We start from the raw sequence: 13,915 nt of genomic DNA, 5'->3' as shown, positions 1-13,915 counted from the left end.
ATAAAGGTTCACAGCAAACTAGAAATGAATGTAAACGTCCTAACCCTAACAAAGAGCATCTGAAAAACCACCCCACAGCTAACAATACACTTAATGATGAAAAACTGAATGCCTCCCGCTAAGAGCAGATACAAGATACAAGCAGAAAAAGGACATACAGATTGGAAAAGAAAGAAAAACATCCCTATTTGCAGGTAACATAATTGTCTGTATAGAAAATCTCAAGGAATGTACCAAAAACTCTTAAAACTAATAAATTCAGCAAGGTCACAGAAGTCAAGATAAAACACAAAAAAATCTACTATATGTCATATTAACAAATGTGGAAAATGAAATTTAAAACTTAATACTCTCTACTTCACACTACCTACGAAAATTAATTCAAAATGGATGAAAGACTTAAATGTAAGAACTAAAACTATACAACTTTCAAAAGAAAACATGGCCAGGCGCAGTGGCTCACATCTGTAATTCCAGCACTTTGCGGGGCCGAGGCAGGTGGATCACCTGAGGTCGGGAGTTCAAGACCAGCCTGGCCAGCATGGTGAAACCCCATCAATACTAGAAATACAAAAATTGGCTGGGTGTGGTGGCATGCACCTGTAGTTCCAGCTACCTGGGAGGCTGAGGCAGAAGAATTGCTTGAACCAGACAGGTGGAGGTTGCAGTGAGCAAAGATCATGCCACTGCACTCCAGTGAGTGTGAGACGGAGCAAGACTCCACCTCAAAAAATAAACAAATAAATAAATAATAAAGTAAAATAAAACTTAGAGCTAAATATTCGTGCTGGTAATGATTTCTTAAATACGACACCAAAAACACAACGGGGCTGGGCACAGTGGCTCACGCCTGTAATCCCAGTACTTTGGGAGGTGGAAGCAGGCAGATCACCTTAGGTCAGGAGCTCGAGACCAGCCTGGACAACATGGCAAAACCCTATCTCTACTAAAAAAAAAAAGAAATACAAAAATTAGCGAGGTGTAGTGGCACACACCTGCAGTCCCAGCTACTTGGGAGGCTGAGGCAGGGGAATTGCTTTAACCCAGGAGGTGGAGGTTGCAAAAGCCAAGATCACGCCACTGCACTCCAGCCTCAGCGACAGAGCAAGACTGTGTCACAAAAAAACAAACAAATAAAAAAAAGAAAGAAAAAATAGATAACTTGGACTTCTTCATCAAAATTAAAAACTTTTATGCTTCAAAGACAAGATCAATGAAGTGAAAAAACAACACTCTGAATGGGAGAAAATATTTGCAAATTATATCTGGTAAGAAAATTATATCTAGAATATCTAAAGAACCCTTACAACTCAATAATTAAAAGATAAATAACCCAATTAAAACATGGGCAAAGGATTTGAATAGACATTTCCCCAAAGAAGATATGTAAATGATCAAAAACTATATGAAAAGATGCTCAATATCATTAGTCATCTGAGAAAAATCTAAGCCATAATGAAATACTTCACACTCACTACAATGACTATCATCAGAAAGACATGTAATAACAAGTGATAGCCAAAATGCGAAGAAATTGGACCCTTTATATACTGCTGAACAAAACAGAAAATGGTACAACCACTTTGGTAAACAGTTTGGCAGTTCCTCAAAAAGCTAAACAGAGTTGCCATATTAAGGCAGCAATTCCATTCCTAAGTACATAATCCAGAAAAATAAAAACATATGTCCACACAAAAATGTGTCCACAAATGTTTAGTGTAGCATCATTCATAACCAAGAAGTGGGACAATCCAAATTTCCATCAACTTATGAATAAATAAAATGTGACATATCCATATAATGAATTATTTGGCAATAAAAAGTAATGTAATGAAATGATATGTATGACATCAAACTTCAAAACCATTACACTAAGTAAAAGAAGCCAGTCACCAATGACACATATTGTATGACTCCATTATATAAAATGTCCAGAAGAAGCAAATCTTTAGAGACAGAAATTAGTGGTTGCCTAGGGCTGGGTGAGGAGGATGAAGGATTAGGGGGTGACAGTTAAAGAGGTTTCTATTTGAGGTGAATAAAGTGTTCTAAAATTGTTTGTGATGGTAGTTAAACAACTCTGTGAATATATTAAAAACAAATGAATTGTGCAGTTTTCAAAAGGGTGAACTGTATGGAATATGAATTATGACTCAATAAAGCTATTACAAAAACAGAAAAATCATTTGCAATTGTTCCCAAAAAGGGAAACAGGTGTAAATCTAACATGTATATGAAACGCATTCTGCAAATTATAAAAACTGATGAAAAGAAATAAAAGATCTAATTAAATGGAGAGATAAACCATGTCCACGGATGGAGCAGCCAAAAACTGAAAATAACATAAATGTCCTTCGACAAGTGAATGTTTAACAAACTCTGGTACATCCATATAGTAGAATGCTACTAGGCAATAAACAAGGAATAAGCTTAGTAATACAAGCAACATCTTAGATGGATCTCAAAGGCATCATGCTTAGTTTAAAAAAGAAAAAGCCTATGTCCAAACGTTATACATTGCATCATTCCATTTATATAACTTCCTCGAAATGATATAAATATAGAAATGAAAAGTAGACTAGTTGTTACCAGGAGACAGGAATTGATGAAAATGGTGCAACTACAAAGGGATAGTTCAAGGGCAATCCTTGGTAGTGTTGAAACAGTTTTGGACATTGATTGTAGTGGTGGGTAAACAACTCTATACATGGGAACAAACTGCATAGACATGTACACAAATGAGTATACATAAGAATTAGTGAATACTGAATGAAGTCTATAGTGTAGTTGACAGTAATGTCAACTTCCTGGTTTTATATTATACTACAGTTAAATAAGATGTCATCACTGGATACCAGCTCAGCCACAGTAGGAGAAGAGACCAGGCAGAGTCATGAAGGATCCATTCCAAGCCTTGCTCCTGGATGACATTTCTAGACATACCTTGGGCCAAAAGGGAACCTTGGGCCAAAAGAGAAGCCTTGAAGGGAAGCACCCAGTACTGCCAGGATTCATCACCTGCAGACTAACAAGCCCTTAGACCCTGAATAATTAGGAGTGATACCCAAGGAGTATGCCATAGCCTTGGGCTCTGAGACATGCCCACTACAGATGTGACTTAGCACATTCCCAGCTGTGGCTGGCTATGGCAAAAGACTCCTTCTGTCTGAGAAAAGCAGAAGGAAAACAAAAGGGAACTTTGTCTTGCACGTAGGTACCAGCTTGGACACAGTGGGGTAAAGCAACAAGCAGGCTCCTGGAGTCCCCAAGTCCAGGTCTAGGCTCTTGGACAGCATTTCTGAACCTACCCTAGGCCAGATGGGGGCCCACTGCCCTGAAGGGTGAGTCCCAGGCCTGGCAGCATTTACTACAGGCTGACTGAAGAGCCTGTGGTATTTAAGTGAACATCAGCGGTGGCCAGTCAGAAGCCTGCCATGGGCTGGTGGTGGTGGTGCCCACATGGAGAGGCTCCTCTGCCTGTGGAAAGGGGAGGGAAGAGTGGGAAGGACTTTATATTGTAGTTTGAGCACCAGTTTAGCCACAGTGGAAAAGAATATCAGGCAAACTTTTCTTACTCCTATCCCTGGCTCCCAGACAATATCTTTGGACCTGCCCAGGGCCCGGGAGAACTTGTCACCCAGAGGGAAGGACAAAACCTGGCTGGCTTTGCCACCTGTTGATTATAGAGCCCTAGGGCTTTGAGTGAACACAAGTGGTAGCCAAGTAATGGTTACAGCAAGCCTTGGGCAAGGCCCACTGCTGTGCTGGCTTCAAGTCTGACCCAGCGCAGTCCCAGGGATGGTAGCCACAGGGATGCTTGTGTCACCTCATGCTCAGTTCCAAGCAGTTCAGCACACAGAGAGAGAGAGAGACCCTGTTTATTTAGGAGAAAGTAAGGGAAAAGAACAAGAATCTCTGCTTTAATCCAGAGATTTCTTCTGGATCTTATACAAGACCACCAAGGCAGTACGTACCTCTACACGTCAGCAAAAACCATAATGATATTGGGCTTGGGGCCCAATTGTTGAACCAATTCACCAATTCCATGAAGAAATAACTCAGACAAATCAGAAATGTATTACATACAACGAGACAACTGGCCTGGTCACTTCAATAAAGCAATGCTGTAGAGGGAAAAAGTGGAGACACTATCTTAGATTAAAAGAAAATAGGCCAGGTGCAGTGGTTCACATCTGTAATCCCAACAGTTTCAGTGGCCAAGGCAGGAGGATCACTTGAGCTCAGGACCGGCCCAGCCTGGGCTACACAGTGAGACCTCAGCTACTTAATATAAAAATAAAAAACTGGACCGGGTGCAGTGGCGCACGCCTGTAATCCCAACACTTTGGGAGGCTTAGGCGGGCAGATCACGAGGTCCGGAGATCGAAACCATCCTGGTTAACACTGAAATCCCGTCTCTACTAAAAATACAAAAAAAAAATTAGCTGGCGGGCACCTATAGTCCCAGCTACTCGGCAGGCTGAGGCAAGAGAATGGCGTGAACCCGGGAGGCGGAGCTTGCAGTGAACAGAGATGGCGCCACCGCACTCCAGCCTGGGAGACAGAGCGAGACTCCGTCTCAAAAAAAATAAACTAATTAAATTAAAAAATAAAAAATAAAAAATTAGCTGAGCATAGTGGTATGCACCTGTAGTCCCAGCTACTGGTCGGGGGTTGGGGAGGCGGTGGGAGGGTGGTGTTAAGGCAGGAGGATCTCTTGGGCCCGGGAGATTGAGGCTGCAGTGAGCTATGATCACATCACTGCATTCTAGCCTAGGTGACAAAGCAAGACCCTATCTCAAGAAAAAGTACTTTTAGAAAAAGGAAAAGAAAGAAATACATCAACACACATCAACCTTGACTAGATTCTGGTTCAAAAAAATAGCATTAAAAGCCATTTTAGGACAATATGAACTGGATGGTATGAAAAAATGGTTGCTAATTGTCTTGTGTGTGATAATAGTGTTGTAATTCTGTAGAAAAATGTCCTTATTTTTAAGAGATACGTGCTGAAGTACTCAGGAGTAAAGTGGCATGATGTTTATAACATGTTTCCATATGGCTCACACACACAGAAAAAACACACATTCACATATATTCACATACAAATAAACTAAAATGGCAAAATGTTAATAACCATTGACTCTAGTTGATTGTTACAAAGGTGTTCAACAGTTTGTGTTGAAAAGTAGGTACATAACTGCAAAAATGCTATCTAATTATTTGAGTGCTAAATAAGAGTAAATAGTAGCTACCTTGATTTAAAGCATCTTTAGTTTAATGTAACTGACATATTTCAAAAATATCTTTTCAAAACCAATATACACAGTTTTTCTATTGATTAGGAAGTTACCATCACCAGAATAACTCTACTTACAGGCAAAAAAAACAAAAATAATACTTAACACATATATAACTCTTACTATGTGTCAGGCACTGTTCTAAGCATTTTAACATATATTAATTCACTTAATTATCTAAACAACCCGACAGGCCGGGCCCAGTGGCTCATGCCTGTAATCCCAAAACTTTGGGAGGCTGAGGCAGGCTGATCACCTGAGGTTGGGAGTTCGAGACCAGCCTGGCCAACATGGCGAAACCCCATCTCTACTAAAAATACAAAAATTAGCCAGGCTTGGTGGTTCATGCCTGTGGTCCCAGCTACTTGGGAGGCTGAGACAGGAAAACCGTTTGAACCCAGGAGGCAGAGGTTGCAGTGAGCCAAAATCAAGCCACTATACTCCAGCCTGGGTGACGGAGTGAGACTCTGTCCCAAAAAAAATAAAATAAGCCTGGGCGCAGTGGCTCACGCAGGTAATCCCAGCACTTTGAAAGGCCGAAGCTGGTGGATCTCCTGAGGATGGGAGTTTGAGACCAACCTGGCTAGCATGGTGAAACCCCGTTTCTACTAAAAATACAAAAATTAGCCAGGCGTGGTGGCAGGCACCTGTAATCCCAGCTACACGGGAAGCTGAGGCAGGAGAATCGCTTGAACCTGGGAGGCAGAAGTTGCAGTGAGCCAAGATTGCACCATTGCACTCCAGCCTGGGCAACAGAGCGAGACTCCGTCTCAAAAAAATAAAATAAAATAAACAAACCTACAAATCGATTATCATTATTTTCATTTTTCAAGTAATGAATATCACGCAGTAAGTGGCAGAGCTGGGCTCCTAAGACAGATAGCACAGCTCCAAAATCCATGCTTCAACAATCATGCTGTACTCTCTTTTCAGGTGGAGTAACCTATGTTCCTGGAATTACTGACTTGATTTTGCTGAGGTTATAACATTCACCAATCCTTTGATTTTAGTCATTCTAATAATCCAAAAGTTTAAGTATTGTAGTCATTGATATAATCAAACAGAGAACCACAAAAATTTAGATACTATGACACTTACAAAAATGTATTAAGAGTGGCTTCATGGGCCGGGTGCGATGGCTCACACCTCTAATCCCAGCACTTTGGGAGGCCGAGGTGGGCGGATCACAAGGTCAGGAGATCAAGACCATACTGGCCAACAAAGTGAAACCCCGTCTCTACTAAAAATACAAAAATTAGCTGGGCGTGGTGGCATATGCCTGTAGTCCCAGCTACTTGGGAGGCTGAAGCAAGAGAATTGCTTAACCAGGGAGTAGGAGGTTTCAGTGAGCTGAGATCACACAACTGCACTCCAGCCTAGCGACAGAGTGAGACTCCATCTCAAAAAAATAAATAAATAAATAAATAAGAGTGGCTTCCAGTAGTTTAATATTTGGTTATTTGATGAGAATTACTCACACTCTTACCAGAGGGCCAATGACTACAATAAGCATCTTCATAAGTGGTTTCAGTACATGATCCTTTCTTGATTTATCTGGGACAAAGGTGGATAAATTCCTCAGCAATAAAAACAATTATTCATGAGATGGCAAGTATTTTCTTATGGCAAAACCTTTAAACTTTAACTGTTTACCTGACTGAACAGTTTATGTAAGTTTGCAACATTTTATAGAAATCACATTTATTCACATGGAAAATTTCAGGCTGATAACAATAAAAAAATTTTTTTAAATACAAGATGTCTTAAAAATAATTGGGCCAGGCACAGTGGCTCACACCTGTAATACTAGCACTTTGGGAGGCCAAGGCGGGCGGATCACAAGGTCAGGAGTTTGAGACCAGCCTGGCCAACATGGTGAAACCTTGTCTCTACTAAAAAAACACAAAAACTAGCCGGGCATGGTGGCATGTGCCTGTAATCCCAGCTACTCGGGAGGCTAAAATAGGAGAATTGCTTGAACTCGGGAGGCGGAGGTTGCAGTGGGTCGAGGTCGCACCACTGCACTCCAGCCTGCGCAACAGAGCAAGACTCTAGCTCAGAAAAATAAATAAATTAGTAATAATAATAATAATTGATTTGAGATCACTCAAAGAGCCTGAAGCAAAGTAAGCGAAGTACAGATCTAGATGATAATAAAAAACTATTGTTAATTTTCTTAAGTGTGAAATGCTATTATGGCTATGGAAAAAATCTTTGATTATAATTTGTTTGTTTATTTGCTTGTTTTTTGAGACAGGAGTCTCACTCTGTTGCCCAGACTGAAGTGTGGTGGCATGATCACGGCTAGTGAGCCTTGCAGTGCAGCCTTGACGTCTGGGGACTCGGGTGATCCTCCCACCTCAGCTTCCTGAGTAGCAGGGACTACAAGAGTACATCATCACATCCAGCTAATTTTCTTTGTATTTTTTTTCGTAGAGACAGGGTTTTGCAATGCTGGCCAGGCTGGTCTCAAATTCCAAGGCTCAAGTGAGCCACCCGCCTCAGCCTCCCAAGGTGCTGGGATTACAGGAATGAGCCGCCTGGCCTAGAATTTGCATAGCCATATTTTAGTTAGGTCACATTATAGAACTCTCTAATCTTTTAGTAAACAGAGACTATTACTGCTCTATAATGTCCACTTTTATATTTTTATAGACAATAAATATAAAATACATATAAACATTAATATAAAATTAATTTTCAATTAAATATCTGCAGAACCGAAAAAATATATCTAGAAATATTTCTCATCCCTGTAAGTGATAATTAAAAAAAAAAAATTATAGTTGGGGTAGGGGACAGGTAATCAGTTCCATTAAATAAATATATTAAATTTTACCTGCTTTTTCTTTCAATGAGAATGGCCACATAAGATGCTGGCAGAGCGGCACCAAAGCCAGGAGTCCATGAGTAGAATTTTCCAAGTATCTTCCTGAAATTCAAATTTGGAATTTTTGTATGAAATTCCTAGTTGGTCACTTCAGTTATTATGAATAGAAGTTTCCCTTCTCCATCCATACTCTATTTAAATGTACCACACTACCTCAAAATAAACATATTCAAAATCAAACTCATTATCTGTCTCCCCTAGCCCCATGAACTTGTTCTCTCTCCTCTATTTTCCTAGGTTAATAGCATCAACAACCACCTATCCACTTATGTTTGACAGGCGTCATCCTCAACTTTGTTTCCCTTACCCCACATATTAAATTATTCCCTTAAATTATTACAGATGCAATTTATCTTTCAAATTCCTCTCCAACCTACTGCCCCTGCCTTAGTTAAGTCTCTCACTAACTCTCATTAAGGTGGCTACAGTAACAACTAATGGGTAACACTCCTTTCAGTAACAGCCGGCCACATTCATTGAGGCATTCCCTGGATCCAAACCTGCTGGCTATGCAAACCCTCTGGCTTCTCAGTTTCCTTTATTTATCAAATGAGGATAATATTACCTATCTCATAGAGCCATTAAGAGAACTATATGAGATATTTCCCAGCGCCAGGCAGGACACATAACAAGTACTCAGAAAGTGTTAGCTGTTATCACTATTATTATGACTATTTTTTCAACACATGGTAGACATTCAATAAATGTTTTCCCTTCTTTGCTTCCACAACCCTTGATAACTTTTTCTTACAGCATTTACTAAAGTATTTTATACGTTTTAGTTTTATGTGTACATCATTTTTCATGTATTAGAGTATATTCCTTGAAAGTAGGAATCCTCACAGTGCCTCATAAATGACAAATGACAAATGACCAGTAGCTGTCTGGGTTTCGTTTTTGGTTTGGTTTGTTGTTGTTGTTGTTGTTGGTGTTGTTGTTGTTGTTTTTAGATGGAGTCTTACTCTGTTGCCCAGGCTGGAGTGCAGTGGCGCAGTCTCGGCTCACTGCAACCTCTGCCTCCTGGGTTCAAGCGATTCTCCTACTTCAGCCCCTCCCGAGTAGCTGGGATTACAGGCGCATGCCACCACGCCCGGCTAATTTTTTGTATTTTTAGTAGAGACGGGGTTTCACTGTGTTAGCCAGGATGGTCTCCATCTCCTGATCTCATGATCCACCTGCCTCGACCTCCCAAAGTGCTAGGATTACAGGCGTGAGCCACCGTGCCCAGCCGTCATAGAAACTTTCTAGAGAGCACATGATAAAGAGAGTTCCTTACATAGATTTTCATGTCAATTTAAAGGCATGATTTGTTCAATAGTATAAAAGCCTTATCAATTATTTTCTGCATAATCTAAAAGTTTATAAATATTAATGATCTGATAATGATCTTAGGGAAAAATCTGTGAAAGACATTTGGAAATTACACTTTTTTTTTTTTGAGACAGTCTGCCTCTGTCCCCCAAGCTGGAGTGCAATGGCGCGATCTCGGCTCACTGCAAGCTCCGCCTCCCGGCTTCATGCCATTCTCCTGGCTCAGCCTCCCGAGTAGCTGCGACTACAGGCGCCCACCACCACGCCCGGCTAATTTTTTGTACTTTTTAGTAGAGACGGGGTTTCACCATGTTAGCCAGGATGGCCTCGATCTCCTGACCTTGTGATCCACCCGCCTCGGCCTCCCAAAGTGCTGGGATTACAGGCGTGAGCCACCGTGCCCGGTCAGAAATTATACTTTTAATTGCAGTTAAAATATACCTGCACAACTACTTTGTGCAACACTAACAGAAAGTATTTTTAAAAATAAATAAATAAATAAACGTAAGTTTGAGTTTTCAGCAATCAACAGGAAAAAAATAAAAAGAATAGCTAATAAATATGTCAGATAAGTAAGAGCACTCAAAAGACTGAATTCTATCTGCAGCTCTACAATGTATAAAGATGTAGCACAGGTAATATATATAAGACTGAATCAGGACCAAAAGTTCCAAAAACAGAATATACCAGGAGTTAACTTACTGTTTTATAAATAAAAATGTGTATGTTATAGTCCTTTTGAAGTTTGTTCACTGCATGTGGCCCTAACCCATGTCATAGACAGTTGCTTTGAATTCCTGATCTATGAAACTGAAAAGCTAAGAAATCCTATTCAACAACTTGGTAAATATAACAGGCCTCAGAATATGTATAACATCTTAAAGTATTTATGCTATATAATTACACCAATAATTTAAAGTTTATATTACATCTTGACGTCAAGAGGCCCACAGTTCCTGGTTTTACAAGCTTTCATTGACATAAATGTCACTTCACAGATTAAAAAAAGGGGGGGTGGGGATAGTAACCCACATAACATTTATGTAAACACATACTTGTTTCCATTTCAATAGAAGAACCTATATTAGTATCTATGGTGATTATGAGTACCAACCTTAAAATGCAAAAGAAAGCCATATACAAGGCCCCATTAGCAGTTAGAAATGAAGCGGATTGTAGGATCTCAGGGAGTAGTTTGTGTAAATAATAGTCTAATTTCCGTTTCCGGAGAATTGCTGCAATCTGGAAAGAGAAAGGATTTTTTGTTTAATCCAACCAACATTTCCCACTTAAATTAGCTTATATGTGGAAGCTACTGTATAAAAGCATATATTTATAAATTAAAGTAAAAATGCTGGCATTTCACTGGATCTTCTATAAAAATACAATGTTCAGGATAGAAAGGAAGACACCTGAATTTATTGAGGGTAAAATATACACCAAGGAATTACAATATGGGTCATACGTTGAATAATCTCCATACATGGAGGTAAATATTTGTAATTCCTTAAAACAATTTAAAACTGAAAAATGGAATATACTTTTAAATGAAAAAAATTCCATTTCAAATAAAAACTGGATGGTATAATAAAACTATATTACAGATTTTATCAGGCTATTACTATTAGAGAACTTCACTAATAGAAACCAGAGAAATTCATTCAGTTATTCAAACTTGACTTCTATGTGGCAAGAAAAAAATATATATATATACCACATATATATAGTATATTACTATATATATACATAGTGTGTATATATATATATTTAGTAAATTTAAAAAATAATGGTTTCTGGCCTCCTGGAGCCCATTTAAAAAAAAAAGACCTGAAAAAATAATATTAAGAATCTAGGCCGGGCGCAGTGGCTCACACCTGTAATCCCAGTACTTTGGGAGGCCGAGGTGGGCAGATCACAAGGTCTGGAGTTCAAGACCATTCTGGCCAACATGGTGAAACCTTGTCTCTCCTAAAAATACAAAAAATGAGACGGGCGTGGTGGTGGGCGCCTGTAGTCCCAGCTACTTGGGAGGCTGAGGCAGGAGAATTGCTTGAAGCCGGGAGGCGGAGGTTGCAGTGAGCCCAGATTGTGCCACTGCACTCTAGCCTGGCAACAGAGTGAGACTCTGTCTCAAAAAAAAAAAAAAAAAAAAAAGAATCTAGTAACAACACAAGTAAGTATCACCTGTGACCAGAACACAGAAACACGAATAAGTCCCAATACAAAAGACTGCAGAAGTTTATCATAGGACTGTTTTATAAAAAATATCAACCTATCAGTCTTCATGACTTAGCTTTTAAATTTAGATTGAAAACCTTTTTTTTTTTTTTTTTTTTTTTGGTGAACTCTGAATATGAAAGGAAGATTTCTAGATTAAAACCAAAAAAGGCCCTGAAATAATTTAGCAATTATATGGATAGACATGAAATCTAAGTATTTATTGAGCAGACTATTAACATTCCAGGAAATAAAGCAATATAAATCATAATATGTGCAAGATATATAGATACTGAGGACTGATTAAGTGTTAGTAATATAATAGAATGTACCACAGAATTCTAGCAGAGTCAGTTTAATACAGGGGAAGGCAGGAATTTCATGGAGAACGGGATATGAGCTGAACTGGGAAGAATAATAGACTCTTCACTAGTCATAGAAAAGAGTACTTCTCCATCATAATGAAACAACATAACCAAAAAGGTTAGAACATAATAGGGAAGGAGTAAGAGGGTGTAACAAAGAGAAAAACTAACTTCAGAACAGAAAGACTATAAAACTCTCCATTTATTCTCCATCTTTCTAGAGATAATACTTTTCCGAAAGTCAGTGATCAACAAATCTAATGGCATCTTCTCAATTCTTCTGTTACTCCCTCCCTCTTCAAGCCTCTGAAACTGACCATCTATTACTTCGATTCAACTCTCATACACAGGCAAAACAATGATGAATAAGACCCAATCTTTTCCTTCAAGGAACATAAAATCTCCATAGGGAAATAGACACAAACAACAGCAGTAAGCTATAATATGCCAGTGTGGTAAATGATAGGTTAAAAGAAAAGAAAAACTAAACCTCAACCTAAGTCTCACACTTCATGCAAAAATTAATTTAAAATGGATCACAGGCACAAATGTGAAACATAAAACTACAAAATTTCTAGGGGGAAAAAATGGAGCAAATCTTATGGATACAAGGCTAGACAATGCATTCTTAGACTTGACATCAAAAGCACAACTCACAAAAGAGAAAATTGATAAACTGAACTTCATCAAAATTCAAACTTTTTCTCTATTAAAGACCTGTTGGGAAATTTAAAAAGGCAAGCTCCAGAAGAGAAGAAAATACTTAGAAATCACATATCTAATAAGGAACTAGTATCTAGAATACATAAAGAAGTCCCAAAACTCAACAATAAAAAGCAAACAACCCAATTAGAAAATAGGAAAATATATGACCAGACATTTCACAGAAGAGGATAATCAGACAGCAAATAAGCACATTAGCCATCAGGAAAATGCTAGTTAAAGCCACAATGAGGTGTTACAACTATCAGAATGGCTAAAATAAAAAACAGTGACAACACCAAATGTTGGAAGGATTCAGAAAAACTGGATCACTCATGCATTACTGGTGGAAATATGAAATGGTATAGCAATTCTGGAAAACAGCTTAGCAGTTTTTTGAAAAATTAAACAATCAACTATTATTTGTCCCAGCAATTGTAGTCCTGGGGTATTTATCTCTGAGAAATAAAAACATATGCTTATACAAAAACCTGTGAAGGAATGTTTATAGCAGGTTTGTCTGCAATCGTCAAAAACCAGAAACAACCCCGATGCCCTTCAAAAAGTAAATGGTTTAACAAATTGTGATATAGCCATGACATGAAATGCTATTCAGCAATAAAAATGAACAATAAAAAGCATATATGAAACAACCTTGATGAATTTCCACAGAATTATACTGAGTCGGGGGGGAAAAAAGCTAATCCTAAAGCTACATACTGTATGATTCCATTTCTAGAATATTGTTTTTTTGGGTTTCTTTTTTGAGACAAAGTCTTGCTCTGTTGCCCAGGCTGGAGTGCAATGGCGTGATCTCAACTCACTGCAATCTCCACCTCCCAGATTCAAGCAATTCTCCCTGCCTCAATCTCCCAAGTAGCAGGGATTACAGGCGCCGGCCACCACGCCCAGCTAATTTTTTGTATTTTTAGTAAAGATGGGGCTTCGCCATGTTGGCCAGGCTGGTCTCGAACTCCTGATCTTAGGCGATCCACCCACCTCGGCCTCCCAAAGTGCTCGGATTACAGGCGTTAGCCACCGTGCCTGGCCTCTATAACATTCTTGAAATGACAAAATTATAGAAATGAATAATTTAGTGGTTGCCAGGGATTAAGGGGGAGTGGGTAAGT

The 13,915-nt window shown here is 39.1% G+C and overlaps 1 protein-coding gene across 6 annotated transcripts in view; it reads right to left on the bottom strand.

Annotated features, from left to right (window-relative positions):
* Positions 1 to 13,915, bottom strand: part of TMEM135 (transmembrane protein 135) — a 273,828-nt gene that overhangs the window by 236,844 nt on the left and 23,069 nt on the right. For 2 of the 6 annotated variants that reach the window (XM_003832984.5, XM_003832983.5), the window contains exons 2-3: positions 10,616 to 10,743; positions 8,140 to 8,232 (exon numbers count right to left, since the gene is read on the bottom strand). The exons of 1 other annotated variant lie outside the window; for it this stretch is intronic. In XM_003832984.5, the coding sequence (XP_003833032.1) occupies positions 8,140 to 8,232; positions 10,616 to 10,743 (221 nt within the window). The remainder of the gene's footprint in view (positions 1 to 8,139; positions 8,233 to 10,615; positions 10,744 to 13,915) is intronic. 3 more of the 6 variants (XM_055093835.2, XM_055093836.2, XM_008958483.5) reach the window with 2 other exon arrangements.

This window comes from Pan paniscus, chromosome 9 (genome assembly GCF_029289425.2).
Source record: "Pan paniscus chromosome 9, NHGRI_mPanPan1-v2.0_pri, whole genome shotgun sequence".
Lineage (NCBI taxonomy): Eukaryota > Metazoa > Chordata > Mammalia > Primates > Hominidae > Pan > Pan paniscus.
The sequence above is the reverse complement of the archived record's forward strand: the minus strand, read 5'-3'. Positions and strand labels throughout refer to the sequence as shown.